This window comes from Protopterus annectens, chromosome 6.part0 (genome assembly GCF_019279795.1).
Source record: "Protopterus annectens isolate FY-2018-M chromosome 6.part0, PAN1.0, whole genome shotgun sequence".
In the NCBI taxonomy this organism is placed as follows: domain Eukaryota; kingdom Metazoa; phylum Chordata; order Ceratodontiformes; family Protopteridae; genus Protopterus; species Protopterus annectens.
In genome coordinates, this window is record NC_056737.1 from 256,896,235 (window position 1) to 256,919,450 (window position 23,216).

The 23,216-nt window shown below is 44.5% G+C and overlaps 1 protein-coding gene across 3 annotated transcripts in view; it reads right to left on the minus strand.

Annotated features, from left to right (window-relative positions):
* SUSD6 (sushi domain containing 6) overlaps positions 1 to 23,216 on the minus strand; it is a 442,437-nt gene that overhangs the window by 145,929 nt on the left and 273,292 nt on the right. For 2 of the 3 annotated variants that reach the window (XM_044073995.1, XM_044073996.1), the window contains exon 4: positions 6,744 to 6,938. The exons of the other annotated variant lie outside the window; for it this stretch is intronic. In XM_044073995.1, the coding sequence (XP_043929930.1) occupies positions 6,744 to 6,938 (195 nt within the window). The remainder of the gene's footprint in view (positions 1 to 6,743; positions 6,939 to 23,216) is intronic. 3 annotated transcript variants of the gene reach the window in all.

Sequence of the window (23,216 nt, forward strand, 5' to 3'; positions counted from 1 at the left end):
CCACATCAGAATCAGAATAAGGAGGATACTCCTGTACATCTTCCAGAAGACTCAGAAGCCTCTGAACACTGTTCAAAACTCTCAAACTCAGGTTCCACCCTAGGCCTCTTATCAGGAGGGGGCATAGAACCTCTAATCATAGTAATCAAATCTTCTGCCATTTTAAGCATATGTTTCTTAGGCACAGAACCTGAAATGCTAGGAGAAGCCCCCACTGAAGCTGAACTTGGCCTACCTCTCAAAGAAGTTTTGGCAACAGAAGGAGAGGCTCTAACTACCTTGGAAAGAGAGGGAAGAACAGTTACCTGAGAAGCCCCTCAGCCTGGCCTACCTCCTGAGAAGGCACATCCTGTAACAGTAAAGTCTCTGCCTGAGACTCCATAGAAACTCCTGGCAAAACCTCTGGCTCCACTGAGCCTTCTAAAGAACCGACGTCTGGGACTGCTGGTTCATCAACCCTAGGCTTCGCTGTTTGTCCTTGCGCTTCTTGGGCGAAGCGGGCGGGAGCATCCGGCGGCATTTTATAATTAACGCTTCCCAAACACTAACCTAGCACAGTCTAACCGTCTCTTAATAGTGCGTTTGTTAAACCGAGCACAAGAGCGGCATCCAACAACGTCGTGCTCAGGCCCTAAACAAGGTATACACAAGGTATGGTAATCCCTATGAGGTATCTGTTTCCCACAAGAAATACAGTTATTCACTTTTTCTGACATCCGGTTAAATACTGAGGCAAGAAAAACCAAAATGTTCCCAACGGGTACTTAGCCAACTCTGATTCGGTCTGAAACTCCGGTTTCGGAAATATTTCAGAACGCCAACCTGCACTCGCAAAACTGCTTCTGCATCGGACCATGCGGCAAAGACTGAGGATATGGCGTCGGTCATGCGCATTAGTACCCTGACGTACTGACGTCAGTCTAATGCGCCCTGACCGACGTCAGCCATATACTCTGGTATTCGGGCCGACTGGACAGCGGACTACCCAATAGTAAGGACTGCAGCAATGTGGAACGAAGAACATCTTAAGTCTTATCAAACACCTTACGTTGGCAGATCAGATGTTTATCAATAGCAAATCACCTGTGCCATTAGCCACCATTACTAGTACATAAATGAATCACTCCACAGTGGGCCTGGAGAGGGACTGCAGAGGAGGAAAAAAAGTACAGTTTTGTACCTACCATAAATGTAGATGTTCGAGGATCCCCATTGCTGCAGTCCTTACTATTGGGTATAGTCCGCTGTCCAGTCGGCCCGAATACCAGAGTATAAGGCTGACGTCGGTCAGGGCGCATTAGACTGACGTCAGTACGTCAGGGTACTAATGCGCATGACCGACGTCACATCCTCAGTCTTTTCTTGCCCCAGATGTCAGAAGACCCTAAAAAGACAAGGCCCAAAATACCTGCACCAAAAATATATACAATATATACAAGAATATATACAAAAATATCAGCATGTAATCTCACCTACACAACCACCCCTAAACACAGAGGGAAGGAGGGAGGGAATTGGACTGCAGCAATGGGGATCCTCGAACATCTACATTTATGGTAGGTACAAAACTGTACTATGTTCTTCGCTCCCCATTGCTGCAGTCCTTACTATTGGGTAGAATCCCAAAGCAGAGGTAAGGGAGGCTGGCAAATCATAAAGAAGTAGGAGCTGACAACATGCCTTGCAAAACAGCTGTGGCAAAACCAGCCCTAGACTTAGAGTAGATAGGAAGGTGATAATGCTTAGAGAAAGTATGCACTGAACTCCAAGTAGCTGCTTCCAAAATATCCTTAGTTGCCACCCCTTAGAAATGCTGTTGAAGTGGCAGTAGCCCTAGTGGAATGAGGCCTAATCCCAGCTGGAATCTCCTTGCCATGATGGGAATAACAAAATGCAATGCAAAAGCCAATCCACCTAGAAATAGTTTGTTTTGACACAGGCTTGCCCTGAACTCAAAGCAAAAGAAACAAACAACTGCTGAGACTGCCTAAAATCCTTAGTCCTGCTTAAATAATAACGCAATTGCCTGTGTACATCTAAAGTGTGCAAAATCTTTTCCCCTTTATTTTGGGGTCTGCATAAAAAGTAGGCAAATGAATAGTTTGGTTTAAAGCCACACTAGAGACCACCTTAGGCATAAAGGAAGGATTAGTGTAATGATACCCTATCCTTATGGAAAATCAAAAGGGCTCTACTGCCATAAGGGCCTGCAACTCAGACACCCTTCTTGCAGAAGTAATAGCCAACAGAAAAGCAGTCTTCCATGACAAGTATTTCAATTCAGCAGTAGCCGCAGGCTCAAAAGGTTGTAGAGTAAGTTTTTCCAACACAAAATTGAGATCCCAAGCAGGAGTAGGAGCTCACGTGGGGGTCTTATATTCTTTGCCCTCTAAGAAACTGCTTGAACACAGGATGAAAACAATGGTGGGTCACAATCATAGTGAGTTGAAATTGCTGCAGCATGAATCTTAATGGAAGAGAAGGACAAACCTTTGTCCAATAACTCAGTAAGATATTGAAGAGCCACACTCAAATTAGGCTCAGAAATCTCCAAATTCTTTGCTGTACTCCAAAATAAAAATCTCTTCCATTTTTCTGCACACTTTCCTTGTACTAGGTCTTCTAGCTTCCATAATCACATTTAAAACTTGTTGAGGAAGTTGAGACCTGCTGTGTTTCAAGAGAGAATATGCCAGGCTGTTAGATGAAGAGAGTGAAGCTTGACATTGAGCAGATGACCGTCCTTCTGAGATAACAGATGAGGAATCAGAGGTAAAGGCCATGGAGGCTTCATTACCAGACTCCGTAGTAGTGGGTACCAGTGTTGCCGAGGCCAATCTGGAGCTATCAAAATCATCCTTGGCCTGTCTTGTCTGACCTTTAATAGTACCTTTGGAAGAAGAGGCAGAGGTGGAAAGGCATACACATGAAGGTTTTTCCAACTGAAAGACAGAGCATCCACTTTCCAAGCTGTGTGATGAAACCCCTTTGTGCAATACTTTGGCAGCTGGTGGTTTAGTGGAGAAGCGAACAGATCTATGTCTGGAGTTCCCCATGACACTGTCAATTTCTGAAATACATGAAGATCCAGTTTCCACTCGTGGGGATCCATGATTTGTCTGCTTAACACATCTGCTAAGGAGTTCTGTGCTCCTGGCAGAAACCTTGCCTGAAGAGTTAGTTGCAAGCTTAGCGCCGTCTCCCATAAAATCATTGCTTGCCTGCATAGAGGATAAGAATGTGTTCCCCTTGCTTGTTGATGTACCACATGACAGTTGTGTTGTCTGTTAGAATCAACACCTGCCCTGGAAGAAGTAACTCCTTGAAAGCCATTAATGCAAACTGGACTGCTAACATCTCCTTCATGTTGATATGTAGATGCTGTAGTCTGGCAGGCCACTTGTCTTGTATCCACTTTCCATTTAGATGAGCTCCCAAGCAATGTCCGAGGCATCTGTCGTTAAAATCTGACTCGCCTCTGGCCGGGTCACAGAGAGTCCCTTGTTTAGGTGACATTCCTGAGCCCACCACAAAAATTCTTTTGAAGGCAAGGTATTATTTGAATGACAGTGTCCAAATCCTGGCAGTGCTGTGTCCATACATTTTGAGATACCATTGTAGCTTCCTCATATGCAGTTTGGCATTGGGAAGCACCAGAATACAAGATGCCATGAACCCTAATGCTTGAAGGACTGTCCTTGCAGTCAGCACGGACTGATGAGATAGTTGATGGAAGTAAAGTGATAGACTCTTTTGTTTGTCCGGGGTTAAAAGGCCATCTGGGCTGCTGTATTCAGTCTCACACCCAGAAAGCACATGTCTTGAGAGGGTACTAGACTGGACTTTATTTCGTTCACAGAATACCCTAGGCATCTTAGCACTGCTATAACATATTCCAGATGCTGTAGAAGGTCTTCCTTTTCTTGAGCCAAAATCAGGCAGTCGTCCAAGTAAGGATAGATTTGAATTCCTTGTAGCCTGAAGTAAGCTATCACTGGAGCCAGAACCTTTGTGAATACTCTGGGCGCAGTAGATAAGCCAAAGGGCAATGCAGAGAACTGATAATGAGAATTTCCAGCTCGAAGCGCAGATACTTCCTGCAACTTAGCCTTATAGGCACATGAAGGTAAGCTTCCTTGAGATCTAAAGTCACCATCCAGTGATCTTTGCCCAGCAGAGGTAAAAGCTGTTGTAACGTCAACATCTTGAACTTGGGAATGTCCAGATAAGTGTTGAGGAGAGATAAATCCAAAATTGGTCTCCACGTGTTCCCCTTCTTTGGTACTAGGAACAGGCGAGAATAAAATCCTAGGCCCCTCTCTGATACAGGGACTGGCTGTATGGCCCCATCTGGAGTAACTGAGAAACTTGCTTGTGAGCCTCTTTTCTTTGTGGAGGAGGAACGTCTGGCATGCCTTTGAAAGGGGCATGGTATGGAAATAAAATCTGTAACCGTGGTGAATGATATCCAACACCCATCTGTCTTGAGTAATTAAATCCCAATTTTCTTTGAAAAGAGACAGTCTTCCTCCCAAAGGAGTTGCCAGGCGAGAATCTACTGGCTGCTGGAAAAACAGGTCATTGGGTCTGTTTACGAAAGGACTGACCCCTGCCCTCACCAGAAGTCTGAGCAGGTGAACTCCTGTTCTAGGCCTAAAAGAACCTTGAGCCCTGCCCCTACCACGTCTAGACCTACCCCTAGACTGGGAATCATAAGCAGGATATGTCCACCCCTTAGCAGGCCAATTTCTACTAAACTTGGTGGCTGCACCTGCAAAAATCTTTAACAGTTTGCATAGACTTAGCTTTGTCCTCCATTTTCTTTAAAACTGCTTCCACAGGCGAACCAAACAACACATCAGACTGTAAAGGAGCATCCAAAATCCTCGTCTTAACATGCTCAGCTAAATTCTGATCCCTCAACCAGGCATGCCTGCGAAGAACAGAACTAGTGGCAGCCACCCTCGAGGAGGCCTGTACAGCATCAAAACCACATTGCAAAGAATGCTTACCCACTTGTTCAGACACATGAACCAAATCCAGCAACTCTTTACACTCAATACCTTCCGCCAAAGCATCCACCTTAGATTTCAATTGTGAAAGGAGATAATTTTGATATTTTAGCATGTGAAACTGACAATTCAACGCTCTCATGGCTAGAGTGGAAGAAGTATACACTTTCTTTCCCCACCTATCCAAAGCCCTAGCCTCTTTATCAGTGGGAACAGGATTTTTAACCACAGAGGCCTTAACACCTTTAGGCCCCTGAGAAACAGTTTCAGGGTCCGCCCTAGGGCTCTTAAACAAATACTTATGAGCTTCGGGCACCCTATAATACCTATCAGGTTTAACAGGAGCAGGAGGCAAAGAATCAGGGTTCAGGGAAGCCTCTGCAAAAACATCTTCCACCACATTCAACACAGGAGGTATAGCTAAGGGCCTATGCTGGGGTAAAAACAAGAATTCCCTAAGCCTTTTCCTGGAATCAGAGTAGTCCTGGCCTTCCCATTTAAAGTGCTCCCTCATGGAATGCAGAGTCTCTGAAAATGAGAAATCCTCAGGAGGAGAAGCTGTAGGAGTGGAATCATCCACATCTGAATCAGAATAAGTAGGATACTCCTGCAAATCTTCCGCAGAAGACTCAGAAGCCTCTGAACACTGTTCAAAACTATCAAACTCGGTTCCACCCTAGGCCTCTTATCAGGAGGGGGCATAGAACCTCTAATCATAGTAATCAAATCTTCTGCCATTTTAAGCATATGTTTCTTAGGTACAGAACCGAAATGCTAGGAGAAGCCCCACTGAAGCTGAACTTGGCCTACCTCTCAAAAAGTTTTAGCAACAGAAGGAGAGGCTCTAACTACCTTGGGAAGAGAGGGAAGAACAGTTACCTGAGAAGCCCCTCAGCCTGGCCTACCTCCTGAGAAGGCACATCCTGTAACAGTAAAGTTTCTGCCTGAGACTCCATGGAAACTCCTGGCAAAACCTCTGGCTCCACTGAGCCTTCTAAAGAACCGACGTCCGGGACTGCCGGTTCATCAACCCTAGGCTTCGCTGTTTTGTCCTTGCGCTTCTTGGGCGAAGCGGGCGTCGGAGCATCCGGCGGCATTTTATAATTGCACCGCTTCCCAAACACTAACCTGGCACAGTCTAACCTCCTCTTAATAGTGCGTTTGTTAAACCTAGCACAAGAGCGGCAACCAACAACGTCGTGCTCAGGCCCTAAACAAGGTATACACAAGGTATGGTAATCCCTATGAGGTATCTGTTTCCCACAAGAAATACAGTTATTCACTTTTCTGACATCCGGTTAAATACTGAGGCAAGAAAAACCAAAATGTTCCCCAACGCGGTACTTAGCCAACTCTGCTTCGGTCTGAAACTCCGGTTTCGGAAATATTTCAGAACGCCAACCTACACTCGCAAAACTGCTTCTGCATCGGACCATGCGGCAAAAAAGACTGAGGATATGACGTCGGTCATGCGCATTAGTACCCTGACGTACTGACGTCAGTCTAATGCGCCCTGACCGACGTCAGCCTTATACTCTGGTATTCGGGCCGACTGGACAGCGGACTATACCCAATAGTAAGGACTGCAGCAATGGGGAACGAAGAACATCAGTGTGGTATAAAAGGAAGAAACGGTTAAAGAGTGAAAACCACACACCTTTGCAGAGAATTGATGTCTCAGTTGACTCTTAGTTTACCCAATGCTTACTAGCAAAATTCCCAAGCACTCACCTGGGCCAAGTTTGCAGCTGATTTGCATGGGTGGAATCCATTCACCATTTTTACATGTGAGGAACTTGTAGTCTCCTTTCATCACATAGCCTTCATCACAGGAATACTCAATTACACTGTCAGTCACCAATTTTCTACAAGGAGAGGGATGACACATGTATCCTCCGTTCTCTGGTTCCAGTGGTACAGGACAAACTGCATGCAAAACAGAAAATGTCTTAAAGGAATGTATGTTAAAATCCAGCTCTTCAGTTCACAACTTCTGCATTCTGCATATCTGTATGTGATGAATAGGAATAGCAAGCTGTGGTGGTTAGAAAGTACAGTTGTGTACACTTACCATAAATGTAGATGTTCGAGTGTATTCACTGTTGCAGTCAACACACTTGGGTTATTTGTCTTGCAGGTGGCCCAAATACCAGAGACTTAGTATTTCTGTGTCGGATGCTGTCGCTCCTGGACTGACGTCAGGTCATCAGGGGTATATAAACATGCAGCCGATGAATGTCAGGAGCCCCCAAACAGGGAACTAGGATATTGTGGGGAAACACCACTAGTAAAAAGTAAATACTAATACTAGTAGAAATAGCCATAGATAGGAGACAGAGAGAGAGAGAGAGAGAGAACCAGGGGGCTGGTGGGAGGGAAACCAGGACTGCAATAGTGAATACACTTGAACATCTACATTTATGGTAAGTGTACACAACTGTACTATGTTCTTCGTGTTTCACTGTTGCAGTCATCACACTTGGGTGGATTCCCAAAGCTGAGGAAGGGTGGAGGCAGTCAAGAAGAGTTATGGCTGGCTAGTAGGCCTTGCAAGACTGTTGTAGCAAATCCTGCCCTGGATTTGGAAAAGACAGGCAAGTGGTAATGCTTGGTGAAGGTGTGTACAGAACTCCAGGTGGCAACTTCCAGGATGTCCCTGGTAGGGACTCTCATGAGAAATGCTGTAGAGGTAGATGTTGCCCTAGTGGAATGTGTTCTAACCCCCTGAGGGGTTGGTTTTACATGGTGCTTGTAGCATAAATGGATGCAATGTGCTATCCATTTGGAAATGGTTTGTTCTGAAATGGCCTTGTCCTCTGCCTCTGTTGCAAAGCTGACTAGTAACGGGTCAGACTTTCTGAATGGCTTAGTCCTATCAAGGTAGAATGTGAACGGTCTGTGCACGTCCAAAGAGTGCAGGATCCTTTCCCCTTTATTTTGAGGATTAGGGAAAAAGGTTGGCAAATGGATGGATTGGTTGAGAGTCACACTGGATACCACTTTAGGCATAAATGAAGGGTTAGCCCTGAGGGAGACCCTGTCAGCATGGAAAATAATGAAGGGTTCCACAGCCATCTGTGCTTGTAGCTCAGACACTCTTCTAGTTGAAGTGATGGCTAGGAGCAAGGCTGTTTTCCAGGAGAGGAATTTTAACTCTGCTGAAGCAGCAGGTTCAAAGAGGGGAGGCATGAGCTTTTCCAGTACAAAGTTAAGGTCCCAAGCAGGGGTGGATGCTCTCCTTGGTGGCTTACGTTGTTTGCCCCTCTCAGGAATTGTTTGATGAGAGGATGAGAGAACAGAGGTGGCTCAATGTTGTAATGAGCCGAGATGGCAGAGGCATGGATCTTAATGGAGGAGAAGGCTAGGCATCTGTGGAGTAGTCCTTCTAGGTAATCCAGGATTAAAGGTAAGGAGGGCAGTACTGTGCCCTCTCCTTTCGACTGAATCCAAGAACAATACCTTTTCCACTTATCAGCATAGGATTTCTTTGACTGGGCCTTCTGGCTTCAAGGATGATGTCCAGCACCTGTTTGCTTAGGGTTGCTGGCAAGGTACTCAAGGAATAAGACAGGCTGCAAGAATTAGGGTTTGCAATTGTGAATGCAAGATCTGTCCCTTCTGCTGAGAGAGCAGGGTTGGGGTCTGGTGCAGGTGCCAGGGTGGCACTGTTGTCATGCTGCATGGGAGTGGGTACCAGTGCTGGCTTGGCCAGTCCGGGGCAATAAGAATTGTCCATGGCTTGTCATGTTTTATGTTGAGTAATACTCTTAAAGAGAAGGGGGCAGGGGGGGAAAGGCACAGATTGATAGGTTTTCCCATTGAAAGGATAGGGCATCCACTTTCCAGGCCCTGTTGTGAGGATTCCTGGTGCAGAATTTGTTGAGCTGGTGGTTATAAGGGGAGGCAAAAAGATCCATTTCTGGGGTCCCCCATTTCTGAATCAGAAGGTTGAAGGTGCTGGGTTCCAATTTCCACTCATGTGGGTCTAGGAGATTTCTGCTTAAGTTGTCGGCCAGTGAGTTTTGTTTGCCTGGCAGGAATTAAGCTTGTACAAGGACTTGGATGTCTAAGGCCGTAGTCCACAGGGCCAATGCTAACCTGCAGAGTGGGTAGGAATGGGTTCTCCCCCTGCTTGCTGATGTGCCACATAACTGTGGTGTTGTCTGTTTTTATCAGCAGTTGTCCTGGAAGGAGTGGGGATCTGAAAGCTGTCAGGGCATTCTGTACAGCTAAAATCTGTTTTTGGTTGATGTGCAGATGAATTTGACTTGGGCTCCAGTGGGTCTGAATACACTTACCAGCCATGTGAGCCCCCCATGCATAGTCTGATGCGTTTGCGGTCAGGGTCTGGGCGGCATGGGGTAGAGTGAATGTCAGTCCCTTGTTGTGGTTGCATGCTTCTGCCCACCAAAGGAACTCTGTCCTTAGACAGGGTATGGTAGGAATGACTGTTTCCAGGTCCTGAGAATGTTGGCACCAAAGATTTTTTAAGTACCATTGAAGTTTCCTCATATGCAGTCTTGCATATGGAATTAGCAGTATACATGAGGCCATGAACCCTATGGCTTGCAGTATTTTTCTTGCAGATAGCTGGGTTCTGGTGGCCATTTATATCTGTCAGATAAAAATGTTTTTCTGAAGTGAGGAATGCCATCTGGGAAGTTGTGTCTAAGCTTGCTCCTAGGAATACAATCTTTTGACTGGGTACCAGTTGTGATTCTCTTTTTGTTGATGGTGTACCCCAAGGAAGTGAGAAGGTTTTTTTACAAATGCCAGGTGCTAAAGTAGCAATTCCTGATTGTCCGCCTGAATCAGGCAATCATCCAAGTATGGGTAAATTTGGATATTTCTCTGCCTGCGGTATGCAATGGTTGGAACAAGGCATTTTGTGAATACCATGGGTGCAGTAGACAAGCCAAAGGGAAGTGCAGAGAACTGATAGTGCATAGATCCTGCCCTGAAACATAAGATACTCCCTGCATTACTCCCTTATAGGGATATGCAGATAGGCTTCTTTTAATTCTAGGGTGACTAACCAGGCATCCTTGGCTAACACAGGAAGAAGCTGTTGCAGTGTAAGCATTTTGAACTTTGGTACCACCAGGAAGGTGTTTTGAATTGAAAGATCCAGAATTGGGCACCAAGAGCCCTCTTTCCTGGGTACCAGAAGAGTCTGGAGTAGAATCCTTGACCCCTCTGTTCTACTTAAACAGGATGAATAGCTCTGATACTGAGCAGGGAAAGTACTTGGTTTTGAGCCTCTGCCCACTGGTTTGGAGGAAGGTCTGGAAACCCACTTGGGATTGGCACAGAATAGAAATAAAATTTGTACCCCTGGGATGCAATGTTGAGGACCCATCGGTCTGGGGTGATGGACATCCAGTTTTTTGCATGAAGGGTAAGTTTTCCTCCTAGGGGCACAAGCAGTTGGAAAGGGCTGGGAAGTGGATTGAATAAGTCATTGTGAGCTTTTTCTGTAAGGAGGTGGCTTACCACTCCCTGCTTTAGGAGTAGGGCACTCCATTGCTTAGATCTCTGCATACCCTGAGACTGTAGTCTAGGTGGTCTGTTTCCCCTGGATCTTGTTTGAGAAGGCCTGGAGGGGGCTGGAAAGGACCAGTGTTTTGAAGGGCAATGCTTACTGAATCTAGGGGGTTGCACTTGTAAGAATTATGTAACAGTCTGCATAGATTTAGCTTTTTCTTAAATCTTTTTAAGAATTTCTTCTGCTTTGGTGCCAAACAAAGAGTCCTTATTCAAAGGACTGTCTAGTAATTTAGATATGACATGATCTGGCAAGGTCTGCTCCTTTAGCCAAGCATGTCTTCTCAGTACAGAGCCAGTGACTGCTGCCCTGCAAGATGCTTCTAGGTCATCAAAGCCATATTGCAAAGTATGCTTACTGACTTGGTTTGCACAGTGCATAAGCTCCTGTGATTCTTTATTTTCTGCACAGTCTGGAAAAGTTACCACTTTTTGTTTAATAAGTTCCATAATATGTTGCTGGTACTTCAGCATGTGAAAGTGGCAATTCAAAGCCCTGATAGTAAGAGTTGCAGAGGTAAATACCTTCTTACCCCATCTGTCCAAAGCTCTACAATTCCTGTCCGAAGGGGTGGGATTCTTGGCTGTAGTAGCCTTGATACCTTTAGGCCCCTGGGAAATGATCTCTGGGTCAGCAGTAGGATTCTTCAACAGAAACTTGTGAATATCAGGTACTCTGTAGTACCTGTCAGGTTTCCTAGGGGCAGGAGATAAAGTGTCAGAAGTAAGAATGGATTTCATGAAAACATCATCCACAACATCCAGGATAGGGGGTATAGCTAAAGGTCTATGCTGAGGCAACTCTAAAAATTCTCCAAGTCTCTTTTTGGACTGAGGATAGTCTTGGCATTCCCAATGGAAATGCTCTCAAAGTATGCAAGGTTTCACCAAAAGAAAAATCCTGTGGAGGGGAGGCAGAGGGAATGGATTCCTCTGCATCTGAATTTGCATAGGTGGATAAGGGCATGTCTTCATAATCAGAATGTCAGAGTCATCGGACTCCTGGTCTGTAGAACCTGAAAGGGACTGGGTTCTTTGTCTCTTTGCAGGGGAAGGCTGACTTCCCCTAATCAGTGTAATAAAGTCTTCAGCCATTCTAAGCATTTGTTTATGTGGCATGGGGGCTTGAGCATGCGCTTTGGTCATCGGTTTTCTAGGCGTAGTGCGTACTCTGGGCCTAAGAAACTCGGTAGTTTTGGTTAGAAATGAAGGTTTAATTCGAATATCATTAGAGCAAAGAACTGCCTCTGAAGCCAGTGCCTGCATAACGGCTCCGGACCCATCCAAGGTAGAGACATCCACAGGTTCCATAGTCGAAGAAGCATCTTGCGGCATACCGGACTCCGAATGGGTTTCAGCAGAGGCCTGCGAATCCATTGAAGCAGGCATCAGGGGCTGCAAAGGCACCTCACTGAGTACCGGCGGACTGGCGACTAGCTTAACGGAAGCGTCGGCAGTTTTTGACCTATGCGGTCGGTCTGTTTTTATCCTTACGGTTTTTCGAAAATCGGATGGCTTACCAAAGCCAGATCAGAATACGGAGATAGAGAGCGAAAGAATTTAGTGACAAAAAGAGCCCCATGATGAATGGTTAGGGTGTTAAACAAGGCACAAAACCAACAGAGAGGGAAGTCGTGGTCTGGGCCTAAACAGGTGACACAGTAAGAGTGAAAATCTCTGTGAGGTGTTTGCTTTCCACAGGAAAGACAACTGTTAACTTTTTCTGACATCGGTTAGAGCAAGAAAAAAGGATCCCCAACGGGGTACTTAGCTTTAGAAGACTTCAGGAATATTCACCGAAAACGAAAAACTTCAGGTAGCGGCAGACCAGCACTTGCAAACTGCTTCTGCTTTGGGCTCCTCCTCAGCAAGAAAGACTGATGTAATGGTGTCGGCTGCCTGTTTATATACCTCTGACACCTAACATCAGTCCAGGAGCGACAGCATCCGATGCAGAAATACTAAGTCTCTGGTATTCGGGCTGACTGAGGGCTACCTGCAAGGCAGATAACCCAAGTGTGATGACTGCAACAGTGAAACACGTAGAACATCTATACCTACTTGCACTGAAGGTGACGCACTATGATTCTGGGAGCTGTTACGTCTCAAAAAATGTATATTAACAGATTATTATCATTCATACCCTAGCACTCATACATCGTTTTACATTTTATGAAATGGCAATGAGGAAACAATGCATGGATTAGCTTACCATGCCTTTAGTGTGCTACAGTGCATCTAATTCTCCTAGAGGGTATGGTTACACATAAACGAAAAACATTAACTTATCTCAGAGGAAACTCTCTTACAGTAAGCTATACTTACAGGATTGAGGCTGCTGAACCACAAAGGACTTTTGAGCTAGTAACCGAACATAAGCTACTGATCGTCAGTGTCTTACTGCAATCATGGTTAGCCCTATATGGATGACACTTTCCTGTCCCAGTGTTTTCTCAGCTCTCCTGCCTGCACTGAGTAGCAATAGATAACTAATGGGGTGCTAAGCAAGAGTCACAGGGAATAGGAAAATGGTCATAGAGCACAAAAGTGCAGAGGCATGGCATCTACCAGTGCTATTAGTGATCCAAGTTTGGGAACTGGTTCAGATTACTGGTAGGATCAACGGGGGTACTAGGATGAATTGGCCAACTCTTCTTCCTGAGGGGAAGGGTTCATGGGGAACATGTCGCCTAAGCAAATTCTGGTGGAGACTAGCAGCTGTACAGGTGGCCTAGTTCTCTGAGAAGAGAAGCACAAGGTTGGGACGTGACTGCATGCACCACTCCTTTAATCCGAGGACTTCGACCAGTCACAGCATACATGAAAGTTCCACTTGCAAAGTTCTTCAACTCCTCATGGGATCCTTCAATCCCAAGGCACATAAAAAGGCTGACTTGCACATGAGTCAGAGGATCCAGCCGATGAAGGGTTAAGTCGGTGGAGGTCTGGTAAGGACCAATTCGTGATTCAAGGATGTGTGGGTATGGTAACTGGGGGGAGCAACCACAGGGCTGCGCAGGGTCAGATGGGGACAGGACTAATAAAAGGGTAGGTATACGCATAACCTTAAAGACAAAGAACATACAAACAGAAGAAAAAAATTTAGGAGCTAGGATAATCACTCTGGCTTTATGAAGTCTGGCTTTTTGAGTGAACACAGTAATGAAAAGAAATGACAGAAATGAAGGAAAGCACAAAAGAACACCTCCTAGAGGTGTTATCGCAGAAAAGAAATTGGGACATTTTCTATTTGTCATGGAGACGAATTGATTATTTTCTAGACTTCTCCAAAGGATTTCCTCTGCTATCATGGGACTGTGAGACAATTCATAAAGAAAAAGATAAGCCCACTGTAAACCATTGCCACAAAGGTAGAAATGAATGTGTTCCTCCCTGCTTTTCAATGCACTATACTACTGCCATGTTGCTAAATTGTAAACATATAGCATGACCCTGTGAGGTAATGCATGATAAAATACCATCACTACAAGATACACATCTCTCATTTCTAATACAATGAATGATATATGCCTCCTGAGGTGGCCACATGCCCTCAGCCATCTGCTCACTGCAGTGCCCTCCACCTTGGGGTATATATATTCATGGCCACCACAGTTGGGTTGCTGGGAGTTGGAAGTGGTTGTCTGACTGAAGTCTGGTCAAATTCAGATACCACTCTGATTACAAGACCTGGAAATTTTGATGAGATGAAAGAGCGGGTCAATCTGCTGTGACCACGTAACTCAAACTGCCCCCTTTAAAACCTTCCTATACAAACTGTTGTGCGAGATCATAAAAACTGAAGAGGCCATAACGCCTACAGCTTTCAGACAAGCCTCAGCTGGTACAGACAACTGTGTACCATAACATGGTGTGAAGTGCTCCTGACCGAGGAAGAAAGACCCAAAGAGTAGTGCTCTCTGTACAACCAATGAATACAATGGATTGAATCTAATGGAGGTGGAACTTTGCCAGGTTCACCATAATTCCTAGGAAGATGAATAAAGTACAGTTGTGTCCTACCATAAATGTAGATGTTCGAGTGTATTCACTCTTGCAGTCATTACACTAGGGTTATCCTGCTGGCAGGCTACCCGCAGTCGGCCTGAATTCCAAAGTCCTGGTCCGGCGTCGGTTGCTGTCGCCTCTTCCCTGACGTCAGTGCACCAAGGGTATAAAAAATGCAGCCTACGCCATTTTCTTCAGTTTTTCTTGCCCCAGATGTCAGGTGCCCCCAAAAGGGTAGGCTAAAAATTCTGCTCATAAAAAAGCATGCACTAACATAAACATTACCTTCATCTACAAGCAAATACACCACATAGGTTGTATAGAATAGAGAAGTACAGATATGTCCCAGCAATGAAAGGGGGATGGAGGGAGGCACGGTCAGCCTTAGGCATACGCGAACTAGGCGACCGCCTAGGGCACCATAAAGGCCGGCCTTGTAAAGGGCATAATTTTTTACTTTATTTTTTTTTTAATTGAATTAATTTTTCCATTATTTCTTTCTTCTCGGCGCCTGCTTGAGGGCACCAGAATCACAGAGCAAAGGGGGTTGGTGAGCGCCCTCCCACTAGTACAGCACAGGGACATCGGGAGGCATACTGACTGTACGCATTTCAGTACAGTTTATCTGGAGTGGAGGGTAGAATTTGGCTGGCTGTAGGACACATGATTAGCTACGAACCAATGGCTGCTACTGATTGGTCCCGCTTTACTTGCGAGAGAGAGCGTGAGAACGAGAGAGTAAACAGCCAACATTAATAGGGAGTACATGGAAATGGTCAGTCTAATCTTAAGTTACTTCCAACCTCCATTGACTGACCTGGCTCATCTTGTGTTGCTGTGCGGAGATTTCTACCTGAACCTGAAATTCCTGAATCATGTATGGAGTGTAAGTAAGTTTAAAAAAAAAAAATGCTACCGGACCGGTTGATTATTTCAATAATGTCAGTATAATAATGAAGAAAGTGAACTAGTATCAGTTTCACTGATTTTCGCAACGTAATCACAAGAGCATTGTTTTTTTTTAGGGGGGGGGGGGGTTCAAGTGCTTGTGTACCACTCACGAGCCACATGCTAGTGGCTTTTATTCATCTTTTCCTTTCCTCAAACAGCTTTCTTTTTTTTTTTTTTTAAATCACATTTAAGTGCGCTGCGCCTACTATGGATGTAATCTTATGAGTGTGACTTGTGGTTGCAGACGAGCAAGACACGCACAACTCTCTCAACTGCCCGGTATCCGGTAAAGTACTGTTTCTCAATCCACTGTAGAAATTAATGCCTGTGGAGCAAGGGCGCCGAAACCATTGAACGAGGGGGAGGGAGCATGCAAAAAAGTAATAAGCCCCATCCAGGTGTTCTTTCTTTTTTTTTTTCTTTTTAAATTACTATTTGCTGCCTGGAAAGACAAGGACTGTCAGTAAAGAAAAGTGAATAATCTTTATTATGACAGAAAGATGAAGACCGGCAACAGACAAAACGTATTCAGAAATCTTCTAAGTGTAGAGGGGTAGAGATACTGAATGCATGTGGCGGGAAGAGGTATGACACAGATAGTTTGAAGTTTATTTCTTGTCTGAAGATTGCATTTGTATTGGTGGGTTGTCTAATTACATTAAATACAGCGGCAACTAGCTAATATATCAGCACTACTGTTTGAGCTTATCAATAAATTGCCGATTTGACACTTCCGGTTCTGTCACGATCGTGCCTATTGCAGCGGAATCAAAAGCTGGTTATCTTTTTTATTTTTTTCTAAAAAAAACTGGTAATCTTGATTAGTTATTAATGCTGGGCTCTAAAGTTTTTTATATGCTGCAAGTGCTTCTTTTGTTCTGCAAGGTGCTTTTGCGGTGATTTTCTTACAGGTTGTAGTCAGAGATTGCATATTTTTGTTTTCTCTCTCTCTCTCTCTCTCGGTCTCGGTCTCTGTCTGTCTGTCTCTCTCAATGTCTGTCTCGGTCTCTGTCTGTCTCTCTCAATGTCTGTCTCGGTCTCTGTCTGTCTGTCTCTCTCAATGTCTGTCTCTGTCTGTCTCTCGTCTGTCTCTCTCCCCAGAAGGGCAGTTTAGAACTGACAATTTTTTTTTTTTTTTACTTCCAATTAACACCCATAGCCCTAACAGCATCCAAACACTTTACAGGCTTCCTTAAACAGTTGACTTGCCAATTAATGTTAGGCAGCAAAAGAAACAGAAGGGTATACAAAAAATATACTACTATTGTTAAATCTTGAATAGTCTACAGTAGAAATGTCAATTTTGTCACTTGTTCACAGTTTGCAATTACATTCCTATTTTAAAAATTGGTCTGGGAGAGTTACAATTTATTAAGGCCATGGTATGAAACCCAGTTGTGGAAGGTAGAAAAATGTATTGTCAATGTTCACTTACAGTACAATATACTGGATATTTTGCTATTTGCTTGTCAATAATTATGAATATATGCAATATTCGTACCTGTAATCAGTATTTCCAAAAGCAAGTAACTTACAATTCATCGCATGGCATCAAGTGAGACAGTGAGTAAATAGCGCTGATGGAATCTGTCATTTATATTTGCACTGTAAATTGTGGATCTTTAGAGATATTTTATTTAGTATTACTTATATGGTTAATTAAGCATATTTTTCATATTTTTGTAAATATCCCGATAAACAAGCAGTCAGAGAAAAGTGATAAGTTCATGTCTGGCCAAGACGTGTATTATGATAAGTATTTAGAGTGTGCAGTTTTAGGGCGGCCGGGGTGGTGCAGCGGTTAGCGTTGCCACCTCACAGCAAGAGGTTCTCTGGTTCGATTCTTGGCTGGGGTGCCTTCTGTGCGGAGTCTGCATGTCCTCCCTGTGGTCACGTGGGTTTCCTCCGGGTGTTCCGGTTTCCTCCCACATCCCAAAGACATGCAGTAGGTGGATTGGACACTCTAAATTGGCCCTAGGTATGAGTGTGTGCATGTGTGTGCCTTCTGTGGAAGGTTGGGCGCCGGGCTGGCAACTCGACACCGTAAAACTCCACTGCCAATCATGAGCGGACAGATGATCTGCTGTGGTGACCCCTAACTGGGAAAAGCCGAAAGAAGAAGATTTAGAGTGTGCAGTTTTCAAGAAATGACACTTGGTGAAACTGTAAAGACAAATATCATTCTGAGGTTACAAGCTTTAAAATATGTATATTTGCTTGCATTATATTTTTAACTTTATTTTTTTTTTTTTTTCAGAAAATGGTGTTGAATGAATGTAGGCTGTAAGATGTATGACATTCCAGAAGTGAGCGGTCCTGATGAGTTAAGAAGGAAGAGAAAAGCAGATTAGATTGCCTAGGCATCCAGGAGCACATGTGAACAACTTTGTTTGGGTAGTGCAGATTGTTAACTTGTTATTAAGTAGGCAGAGTAAATATTTAACAGTGTGTGTGTGTGTGTATGCCCCACTTAGGTATACCTGGTGGTTAGTGTTACTCAGGCTCAAACTCTGTACCTTGGGTACAAGAAACATGAGCCTGAATTCTCTATCCATACCACTTAGGATTCAAAGAGTTGAGTAAGGATTTTACAAGGAGCTGAGAGCTTCAGGGGAAGAGAAGTTTAGTTCTGCTTATGCCAAATCCATTTGCATTGTTAGTAGCACAACTATGGAGGGTTTTTGACTGTTATTCTTGGGAAAGCAATTTCCATAGACTGCCTTTTGGTAGAGGTGATGGACAGCTATTGGCATATGTAAAAGGTGAACATACATGTCCAAACTCAAACTGTTGTGCTTAGCCATTAGTAAACCTCTTTGCTGTCCCTTATTCTGTCTGACAGAACAGATTGCTGTCAGACTCATGTATTGTAAACTACATTTACGCTATATATTTGATTAAGGTCAGTAAGTGCCCAGTGTCTGTTGTACATGTTGGTCAGTGATGTGCTGGTGTACTGTGGCTGGTGTGTAAAGCATGCCCCCTTTGTTACACTAAGACAAAGCATTCACTGATTTTCATGCATTTAAAAAATTGAAAGAAATGACTGGTGTGGCTTTTGTGGGAGTGACCTACATATGGGCGTGGCACAAGTAGGGGCATTACTTGAGAATGGTGTGGGTGGGGGAGGGGCGCCACAGCACTACTTCGCCTAGGGCGCCATTTCAGCTAAGGCCGGCCCTGGAGGGAGGGTAACCTGGACTGCAATAGTGAATACACTCGAACATCTACATTTATGGAAGGTACACAACTGTACTATGTTCATCGTGTTTCACTGTTGCAGTCATTACACTTTGGTTGAATCCCAAAGCTGAGGTTGGGTGGCTGGGCCTAGATAGAATTAGGAGTGGCTATGAGGCCCTGCAGAACTGCAGTGGCGAAGCCTGCTCTGGATTTAGAGTAAAGAGGTAAGTGGTAGTGCTTTGTAAAAGTGTGCACTGAAGTCCAAGTTGCAGCCTTCAATATGTCCTTGGTTGGTACTCCTCTGAGGAAGGCTGCTGAAGTGGCTGCTGCTCTGGTTGAGTGTGACCTAATGCCCTTAGGCACTGATTTGCCATGTTGTGAATAGGAGAAACGAATGCAATGGCCTATCCATTTTGAAATAGTCTGCTTTGAAATAGCTTTTCCTTGCAATCCTGCAGCATATGCCACTAAGAGTTGCTCAGTCTTTCTGAAGGTTTTCATTTTGTCCAAGTAGAAGCATAGCTGTCTGTGTATGTCCAAAGAGTGCAGAAGTCTATCCCCCTTATTCTGTGGGTTTGGATAAAAGGTAGGAAAATGAATGGTTTGGTTAAGAGCCACACTGGACACTACCTTAGGTATAAATGTTGGGTTTGTCCTTAGAGAAACCCTGTCTGGATGGAAAATAATAAAAGGTTCCACAGCCATTAGTGCCTGTAACTCTGAGACTCTTCTTGCTGAGGTTATTGCTAGGAGCAGAGCTGATTTCCATGATAAGTACTTTATCTCAGCTGTATTGGCTGGCTGAAAAGGAGGCAGTGTGAGCTTTTCCAAGACAAAATTGAGGTCCCATGCAGGTGATGGAGCTCTCCTTGGAGGTCTTATGTTTTTGGCCCCTCTGAGGTACTGCCTTAACAGTGGATGTGAAAAAATAGGTGGATCCGTATTGTAATGATCTGAAATGGCAGAGGCATGGATTTTAGTTGATGAGAAGGATAGGCCTTTGACCAGCATCTCAGTTAGGTATTGTAGAATCTGAGAAATATTTGGTACAAGCGCGCTCCTTCCTTGTGCCTGGTTCCAAGCACAGAATCTCTTCCATCTTTCTGTATAAGATTTTCTGGTGCTGGGCCTCCTGGCCTCCAAAATAACATCCATAACTGCTTTAGAGAGAGGTGCGTTCTGAATGGTTAAATTATCAGCCATGCAGCCAGATTTAGGGTTCTGAGTTGGCTGTGCAGGATCTGATTGTTTTGTTGGGTCAGCAAATGAGGAATTTGAGGTAATGTCCAGGCTGGGCCTTGAGACAAGCTCTTTAAGATTGGGTACCAGTGCTGGCATGGCCAGTCTGGGGCAATCAATATAATTTTTGGCTTCTCTTGTCTGACCTTTAGGAGTACCTTGGGGAGGTGAGGCAGTGGAGGAAAGGCATATACTGTAAGGGTTTTCCAGCTGAATGATAGGGCATCCACTTTCCATGCTTGTTTGTGATAAGTCCTTGTGCAGAATCTCTGTAATTGGCAGTTGTGTTGGGGAGGCAAATAGATCTATGTCTGGGCATCCCCATTTCCTTGTTATCATGCTGAAGATTTGTGGATCTAGTTTCCACTCGTGAGGATCCTTGAGATTTCTGCTTAGTTCATCTGCCAGAGTGTTTGTCTTTCCTGGCAGGAATTGTGCTTGCAGGTGTACTTGATAAATCAATGCTGTGTTCCACAAAGTCATGGCTTGTCTGCAGAGTGGGTAGGAATGTGTGCCCCCCTGCTTGTTTATGTACCACATGACTGTAGTACTGTCCGTCTTTATCAGCAGTTGTCCTGGATGAAGTAGATCCTTGAAGGCTGTCAGGGCATTCTGCACAGCTAGCATCTCTTTTTGATTTATATGAAGATGCATTTGGTTTGCAGACCATGCTCCCTGAACACATTTTCCTGCCCCCCCAGGCATAATCTGATGCATCTGTCGTTAGTGTCTGCCTGGCTGTGGGTAGAGTGAATGGCTGTCCCTTGTTGTGGTGACAGGCCTGTGCCCACCATTGAAACTCCTGTTGCAGGCAGGGAATGAGGGTAATTAATGTTTCCAGGCTGTGGCAATGTTGAGTCCAAACACTTTTTAGATACCATTGTAGTTTCCTCATATGCAGTCTTGCATATGGAATCAGTAGAATGCAGGAAGCCATGAAGCCCAAAGCCTGCAGAATTTTTCTTCCAGATAACTGGGTCTTTGTTGCCAACATTTTGAAGTAAGAAGTCAGTTGCCTTTGTTTGTCTGGCGTGAGATAAGCCATCTGGGCAGTTGTATTTAAGCTTGCACCCAGGAATATTATCTCTTGTGAGGGTACTAGTTTTGATTTCTTTTTGTTTACTGTGTACCCTAGGCACACAAGTAATCTTTTTACAAATGCCAGATGCTTCAGTGGAATGTCTTTGGTCTCTGCTTGAATAAGGCAGTCGTCCAAGTAGGGATATATTTGTATTCCTCTTTGTCTGCAAAATGCAATTACTGGTGTCAGGCATTTTGTGAAGACCCTGGGCGCAGTACATAAGCCAAATGGCAGTGCAGAGAATTGGTAGTGTATTGAGCCAGCTATGAATCTGAGGTATCTTCTGCAAGATTGTCTGATTGGGACATGCAGGTATGCCTCTTTGAGGTCCAAAGTTACAAGCCAAGCCTTCTTTCCCAGCATGGGCAGAAGCTGTTGCAGAGTTAACATTTTGAATTTTGGTACGTCCAGATACGTATTTAGAATAGACAGGTCCAGAATTGGTCTCCATGCTTTGTCCTTTCTTGGTACTAAGAAAAGTCTTGAGTAAAATCCTTGTCCCTGCTCCTGTTGTGGCACAGGCTGAATGGCCTTCATGTCCATGAGAGATGTTACTTGTTTCTGTGCCTTTGCCCAATGACTGTGTGGCAGGTCTGACATACCTTTTGCCTTTGGAAGGGTGTGAAAGTGGAACCTGTAGCCCTGAAAGACTATGTTTGGGACCCATTTGTCCTGTGTGATTGTGTGCCAATTTTGTGAAAAAAAATGCTAGCTTTCCCCCTAAGGGTGCTGCCAAAAGAGAATTGCTTGGCAATGGCAGAGGGAAGTCATTGGGACTGTTTCCTACATGGCTGTGATTTGTCTTCTCCGCTTTTGGAGGTAGAAGCACCCCATTATTTGGGCCTGTATGAGCCCTGGGGCTGTTGCCTCTAGGGCATCTGTATCTACCTCTTTGTGGCCTGTCTGACGCGGGAAAGGATCAATTCTTAGAAGGCCAGTTCCTGCTAAATCTGGGTGGCTGTACCTGTAAGAAATCCTTCACTGTCTGCATAGATTTAGTTTTATCCTCCATTTTCTTCAACACCTCTTCTGCCTTAACACCAAACAAAGTATCATGCTGTAATGGAGCATCCAATAGTTTTGCTTTAACATGATCAGGCAGAGTCTGTTCCTTTAACCAAGCATGCCTTCTAATAACAGAACCTGTTACAGCGGCCCTGCAAGAGGCCTCTAGTGAATCATAACCACAGTGCAAAGTATGCTTTCCCACTTGTTCAGCTGCATGCAATAAATCCTGCAAATCTTTATTCTCAGAACATTCCAAATTTGTCAACATTTTCTGTTTTAACAAAGACATTAAGTATTGCTGATATTTGAGCATATGGAACTGACAATTTAAAGCCCTTACAGCCAAGGTAGCAGAAGTGTAGACTTTTCCCCCCATCTGTCTAGTGCCCTAGAATCTCTATCTGAAGGGACAGGGTTTTTAACAGTAGCAGCCTTGACCCCTTTGGGACCCTGAGAAATAGTTTCTGGGTCAGCAGCAGGGTTTTTATATAGAAACTTATGAGAATCTGGAACCCTGTAGTATCTGTCCGGCTTAACAGGTGCAGGAGGTAAAGAGTCAGGAGACAGGCCGGACTCTGAAAATACATCATCTACAATTTCTAGAACAGGTGGAATTGCAAGAGGTCAGTGCTGAGGTAGTAGAAGAAAGTCTCTAAGCCTTTTCTTAGAATCTGAATAATCTTGGCTCTCCCAGTGGAAATGCTCCCTCATGGTATGCAGGGTTTCCCCAAATGAGTAATCCTCAGGAGGAGAAGCTGAAGGAATAGATTCTTCAGCATCAGAATCCTCATAAGGAGGAATAGAATATCCCTGATCTGAAGAGGAATCAGAGGAAATGGAAACCTGATCAGAGGAATTATATTCAGTATCCTGCCTAGGCCTCTTATCAGGAGGGGGATGGGAACCCCGATCAAAGTAATTAGGTCTTCGGCCATTTTGAGCATCTGTTTCTTAGGCATAGAAGTCTGTCCTGGAGAATGCTGTACTTGTTTCCTTGTCTTTAAAACTGTTTTAGACTTTGTCTTGGATGCTGAAGTAGGCTTGATATAAAGTTGTGTAGGTCTGAAAACACCCACAGAAGCAGATGCCTGCTCAGCGGCTCCAGACCCATCTGAGGGATTAGTTTCCGAAGGGCCAATACCTTGAGTATCCAGAGGCCTAGTTGTCTCCACGTGGGAGTCAGAGGCGGC